The 6,633-nt window shown below is 39.8% G+C and overlaps 1 protein-coding gene across 1 annotated transcript; it reads left to right on the plus strand.

The window, feature by feature from the left end:
• The first annotated feature begins 307 nt into the window (after positions 1 to 307).
• LOC121842207 (CMRF35-like molecule 1) lies at positions 308 to 5,888 on the plus strand. The gene is made up of 3 exons (XM_042312273.1): positions 308 to 484; positions 5,199 to 5,522; positions 5,629 to 5,888. Exons 1-3 carry the CDS (start codon positions 445 to 447, stop codon positions 5,775 to 5,777), a joined length of 513 nt encoding a protein of 170 aa, XP_042168207.1. The 5' UTR covers positions 308 to 444; the 3' UTR covers positions 5,778 to 5,888.
• The last annotated feature ends 745 nt before the right edge of the window (positions 5,889 to 6,633 follow it).

Below are 6,633 nucleotides of genomic sequence, written 5' to 3' on the forward strand. Positions count from 1 at the left end.
TAGTATAGTAAAGTAACTTCAACAGTAAAGTAACTTTAACAGTATAGTAACGGTGGTAGTAAAGTAACTTTAACAGTATAGTAACTGTGGTAGTAAAATAACTTTAAAAGTATATTAACTGTGATAGTAAAGTAACTTTAACAGTATAGTAACTGTGATAGTAAAGTAACTTCAACAGTATAGTAACTGTGATAGTAAAGTAACTTCAACAGTATAGTAACTGTGATAGTAAAGTAACTTTAACAGTAAAGTAACTTTAACAGTACAGTAACTGTGGTAGTAAAGTAACTTTAACAGTATAGTAACTTTAACAGTATAGTAACTGTGGTAGTAAAGTAACTTTAACAGTATAGTAACTTTGATAGTAAAGTAACTTTAACAGTTTAGTAACTGTGGTAGTAAAGTAACTTTAACAGTATAGTAACTGAGGAGTAACTGTCCAGAATGAAGATACTCCATGTTGTCTCCTGCTGTCTCCTCTCAGGTGAGTTCTGTCTGTCTGTCTGTCTGTCTGTCTGTCTGTCTGTCTGTCTGTCTGTCTGTCTGTCTGTCTGTCTGTCTGTCTGTCTGTCTGTCTGTCTGTCTGTCTGTCTGTCTGTCTGTATTTCTGTCTGTTTGTATGTCTGTATCAGTTTCTATACTACAGTCTGGATCATATAGTGCATAAGGATACTAAGATAATACTCATACCAACCTCACTAACCATACTATTTGTGATGTGAATTGAGTATGTGCTATGCTTATTGGTCATAGTATGAATATAGGTAGTATGCCAAAAGTTCCCGGATGTCGTTCTACATTCACCAAAATACGAAGTATATACGCAATGGACACTATTTCTGTACTTTTAGGGCCCATAATACAATTCTTCAGGAAATGGGCGTGGCTTCACCACCCTTTCGGATATGAAGAAAATGGCGGAAAATATGCAGCCCAAGTGCGACGAGAGTGGATACAAATGAATTCCTTTAACTAAAATGACAAATGTTAAGAAATTTAATAAAGTAACAACTTTTCAAATAAGTTACATGTTATTTTGGCTGATAATTTGTTAGCTACGCTATCCTTACGAACCTCATAGCATATCATTACAGCAGTATGTACCGGTATGTTAGCTCGCTACCTAACGTTAGTTGGCTACTAATACATGGAACTTGCCAGGCAGTATATTAACTATATGCTATCTAACTAACTAGCCAGCGTTTATTGACTTGATTATTCAATGCATGCTTAGCTAAGTGCTATAGTCATTGTGCATTCTCAATGAACATTGTTAATTTGGTGCGTTCCTAAATATCTACTCTGATTTCAGAGCACTCTCGTCTGAGTGCCAGAGCGCAGAATAACTGGTGAATTTACAAACACTCAACATGGCCGGTGTCAGTAAACGTTGGGGGGAAAAAGTGCAATTAAAGTAGCACCGTTACAGTCACCAACGAAAATATGAAAACAGCCTAACGAGCTCTGCTAGGGCGAGTAATACGGTCAGAGTGATGTGTGGAAGTAGCTAGCCAATGTTAGCCTGTTAGCTTGTTAGCTTGGGTGCTTGACTGCAGTTGTGAAGTCAACGCTCGCATCAACCCTAATCCTCGACCAGAGTGTCCAGTGTGCCCTCTAAACGCTCTGAATTTACAAGCAGTCAATCTGACAACACTCTGAATTTACAAACAGTCAATCTGACAACGCTCAGAGCGAACTCCAGATTTAATTTGCGAACACACCCTTCGTAAAATGTCTAGCTAGTAATTTGTTATGCTCACAAGCTGGCAAGAGGTTGCATAGCAACAGTATCAACTTCCGGAAGACAGGCGTAGCCCGCTCACCTGAAAGGATTCCGTAGGTTACAGTATACTAAAATGAACTAATAGTATATAGTATGTAGCATATACTCATTAAGTATGTAGTATACAGTATGGATATTCGAACACAGTTTAACTAATCCCATGTGAATTCATGATAATGTCAATACTAGCCACACTGGTTAGCTAGCTTGAAGGAAGTATTTCGTTTTGTGTGCATTGTGCCTGTGCACGTAGCTATATTTCCTTCAGAAAGCAGACATAACCCTTGACTTTATCCACATTTTGTTGTGTTACAGACTGAAATCAAAATGGCTTGAATGAAAAAAAGCTCACCCATCTACATAACATGTTACATGTCCTCATAACAACTAAGTGAAAACATGTTTTTAGAAATTTTTTTCTAACTTTTTTTGAAAATTAAATATAGAAATATCTAATTTACAAAAGTATTCACACCCCTGAGCAACTACATGTTATAATTACCTTTGGCAGCCATCACAGCTGTGATTTTTTCTGGGTAAATCTTGAAGAGCTTTGCACACCTGGATTGTATAATATTTGCACACTATAATTTGAAATATTCTTCAAGTTCTGACAAGTTGGTCGTTGATCATTGCTGCAGTCATTCTCAAGTCTTGCCATATATTTTCAAGCTGATTTAACCCTTGTGTTGTCTTAAGGGTAAAAAATGACCCACCGCTATGTTTAACAGCAGAGAAAACCCCTTAACTGATATTTTTTTCAACTTGAAATTTGATGACTTTTCCTAGAGTGACCCCAACATATTTCCATGGAAGTGGTACACCACAGGGTACAAAGATTGTCTTGGGGCAGGTATAAAATAATTTACACACCACAAAAAAACAGAAAGACACACACACACACACACACACACACACACACACACACACACACACACACACACACACACACACACACACACACACATGATACATTGAGATTATGTGTGCTACTGATTGAACTCAGCCAGCAGCTCCTGAAGAGGAAGATCAACATGGTTGGCACAGTTAGAAAGAATAAACCTGAGCTACCCCTTGCACTCCTAGCAACAAGGGGGAGAGAGGCCTTCTCATCAAAGTTTGCCTTCACCCCCACCACCACTCTAATTTCTTACCTCCCAAAGAGGAACAAGAATGTGGTCCTCCTGAGCACACTGCACAAAACGTCTGAGATCAGTGATCGTGAGGACAGGAAACCAGCCATCATCCTGGACTACAACAACAACAAAGGAGTCCTGGACAACCTGGACAAGGTGATTGGAACTTACAGCTGCAGGAGGATGACTGCCTGCTGGCCCCTGGTCATATTCCATAACATCATTGATGTGTCCTCATACAATGCCTTCTTGATATGGAACAAGATCAACCCTACCTGGATGTCTGATAAGTGGAAGATGAGGGTGTTCCTCAAAAAAAGGGGCTGAATATTTGTTAAAAATTAAATAATTTCCTGGAAAAAACACTTCAAAACAAGCTTCCCTTAGATTTGTTTTACTTTCTGTGTGTCTAAACCTTAACCTCATTGAAACTATCCCTAACCCTTAACCTCACTGAAACTATCCCTAACCCTTAACCTCACTAAAACTATCCCTATCCCAAACCCTTAACCTCACTAAAACTATCCCTAACCCAAACCCTTATCCTCACTGAAACTATCCCTCACCCAAACCCTTAACCCCACTAAAACTATCCCTAACCCAAACCTTTAACCTCACTGATACTATTCCTAACCCTTAACCTCACTAAAACTATCCCTAACCCAAACCCTTAACCTCTACGAAACTATACCTAACCCGTAACCTCACTAAAACTATCCCTATCCCTAACCCTTAACCTCACTGAAACTATCCCTCACCCAAACCCTTAACCCCACTAAAACTATCCCTAACCCAAACCTTTAACCTCACTAAAACTATCCCTAACCCAAACCCTTAACCTCACTAAAACTAACCCTAACCCTTAACCTCACTGAGACTATCCCTAACCCTTAACCTCTATGAACCTATACCTAACCCCTAACCTCACTGAAACCATCCCTAACCCTTAACCTCACTGAAACAATACCTAACCCTTAACCTCACTGAAACAATACCTAACCCTTAACCTCACTGAAACTATCCCTAACCCTAACCCTTAACCTCTATGAAACTATACCTAACCCTTAACCTCACTGAAACTATCCCTAACCCTTATCCTAATTGAAACTAACCATAACCCTAAACCTCACATAAACCATCCATAACCCTTAACCTAATTGAAACTATCCATAACCATAACCCTAAACCTCACTGAAATGATACCTAATCCTTAACCTCATGGCCTTGGGAATATGTTTTGCGTTGGGGTTGCTGGTTATCCTTTTTGTGAGATCATACAGGAGCATTAAAGGCCTAGGTCACTATTTTAAAAATATATTAATCAGGGGGTGCTGCATCACCCTCAGCACCCCTACCTCCCACGGCTATACCTAACAAAAACAGAAATACTCATTATAAAAATTCATAAAACATACAAGTGTTATACATCGGCTCAAAGATGAACTTCTTGTTAATCTAACCACGGTGTCAGATTTTAAAAAGGCTTTACGGCGAAAGTAAACCATGCGATTATCTGAGAACAGCGCCCAGCAGACAAATCATTACAAACAGTTACCAGCCAAGTAGAGGAGTTACACAAGTCAGAAATAGCGATAAAATTAATCACTTACCTTTGATGATCTTCATATGGTTGCACTCACAAGACTCCCATTTACTCAATAAATGTTTGTTTTGTTCGATAAAGTCCCTGTTTATATCCAAAAACCTCCGTTTTGTTCACGTGTTTTGTTCAGTAATCCACAGGCTCAAACGCAGTCACCACAGGCAGACAAAAAATCCAAATAGCATCCGTAAAGTTCGTAGAAACATGTCAAATGATATTTATAACCAATCCTCAGGTTGTGTATAGCCTAAATAATCAATAATATTTCAACCGGACAATAACGTAGTCAATATAAAAGGTAAACAAGAAAGGCGCGCTCTCGGTCTTGTGCATGATAAAGCTCTGTGACACGGTAGGGTCCACTCATTCAGAGTGGTCTTACTCTCTCATTTATCAGAATACAAGCCTGAAACAATTTCTAAAGACTGTTGACATCTAGTGGAAGCCATAGGAAGTGCAATTTGATACTGTAATTGCATTCAATAGAAAACTGCAAACATAAAAAAATCCCACTTCCTGGATGCATATCCTAGCTTCTGGGCCTGAGTATCAGGCAGTTTACTCTGGGCACGTTTTTCATCCGGAAGTGAAAATAGTGCCCCCTACCATAGTGAAGTTAATAAATGATATATCACAGGTCATCAGTTGTGACTGTACTGTGTGTTTCTGTTTGCAGCTCTGTGTGTTGTGGAGTCAGCTGGCATTAATGTGACGGGGGTCGTAGGAAGACAAGTCAAAATCAACTGTTCTTATTCATGGGCAGAGGACAATGACAAATATTTCTGTAAGGAAAGCTGCTCCAAGAAAGATATTCTCATTCAGAGCGATGGTAAGCAAAATTACAAAAACAAAGACAGATTCTCCATCCTGAACACAATAAATGGAGTTTTCACTGTGACCATAACTAAACTGGAGAAGTCCGACTCTGGGAAATATTGGTGTGGAGTGAACAGATTATTGAAGGACACCTATACTGAAGTCCATCTCAAAGTTACAGACGGTAAGTTCACTCTCAATAGATAATTGTGGAGAGGCTTCCTGACTTATTTCCTGACATGAAGTTGTTTCAGTATTGGTGTTTATCTGTACTTTCTATTGACTCACAGCTCCTCCCACTTCTACACCATCACCTGTCACCTCCAGACCCCATGTCTCCACAACCCTCCCAAACCTCTTTACAACATCCTATCTGACATCTGGAGATATCAGTGGTCACACTTCATCCATTGATGAATCTCTCATCTCAGACAACTAATGTGCTGTGATATTAAATGCTGTATGCTGGAGGAAATCAATTGTAACTGTTGGACAAATCTTTCACCCTCTTTCTCGCTCTCTCTCTAGATTCTCCTCCATTGGACTCTCCTGGTGCAGGACAGAGTGCTGGTAAGTTTCATGTCTACTGATTTCAATGGTGTCAGAAGTCTCAGAAGTGAGAAGTGATGCGTAGCACCAGATTTAGTCAACAGCTCATTTACATCTGTCCAAGGGAAGATTTGAGGCCATCCAGTGATGCATCATTTGAGGTTTTGTAGAGAGCTGCTGCTGACACCATGTCCTCTGTTGCTATGGTTACTCTGATCACTTTCTTACTCATAGTCTCTCCTTTATCACACCTTTATTATGTATCTTCTCTGTCTGTCTGTCTGTCTGTCTGTCTGTCTGTCTGTCTGTCTGTCTGTCTGTCTGTCTGTCTGTCTGTCTGTCTGTCTGTCTGTCTGTCTGTCTGTCTGTCTGTCTGTCTGTCTGTCTGTCTGTCTGTCTGTCTGTCTGTCTGTCTGTCTGTCTGTCTGTCTGTCTGTCTGTCTGTCTGTCTGTCTGTCTGTCTGTCTGTCTGTCTGTCTGTCTGTCTGTCTGTCTGTCTGTCTGTCTGTCTGTCTGTCTGTCAGCTGACAGAACCTACCAACCAACTGACCGATCAAACAACTGACTAACCTTTCAACCTACCTTGCTTTACCTTGTTAACTGACCTATCCAACCAACCCACCAGAGGACCCTGGTAACTATCCATCAGTATGATATCTTTAGACTGTAAAGCATAGGGTTCAGTTATTCTAGTCATTACTTGAAAACCTGGAAGATTGGGAAAATGTACTGAAATGTTTTATCCT

This window comes from Oncorhynchus tshawytscha, unplaced genomic scaffold (assembly GCF_018296145.1).
Source record: "Oncorhynchus tshawytscha isolate Ot180627B unplaced genomic scaffold, Otsh_v2.0 Un_contig_8137_pilon_pilon, whole genome shotgun sequence".
NCBI lineage: Eukaryota > Metazoa > Chordata > Actinopteri > Salmoniformes > Salmonidae > Oncorhynchus > Oncorhynchus tshawytscha.

Coding starts and splice junctions, on each gene's coding strand:
- LOC121842207 (XM_042312273.1), top strand. CDS start 445: ATGAAGATACTCCATGTTGTCTCCTGCTGTCTCCTCTCAG. Junction 485..5,198: donor CTCCTGCTGTCTCCTCTCAG/GTGAGTTCTGTC, acceptor TTCTGTTTGCAG/CTCTGTGTGTTGTGGAGTCA. Junction 5,523..5,628: donor CCATCTCAAAGTTACAGACG/GTAAGTTCACTC, acceptor ATTGACTCACAG/CTCCTCCCACTTCTACACCA.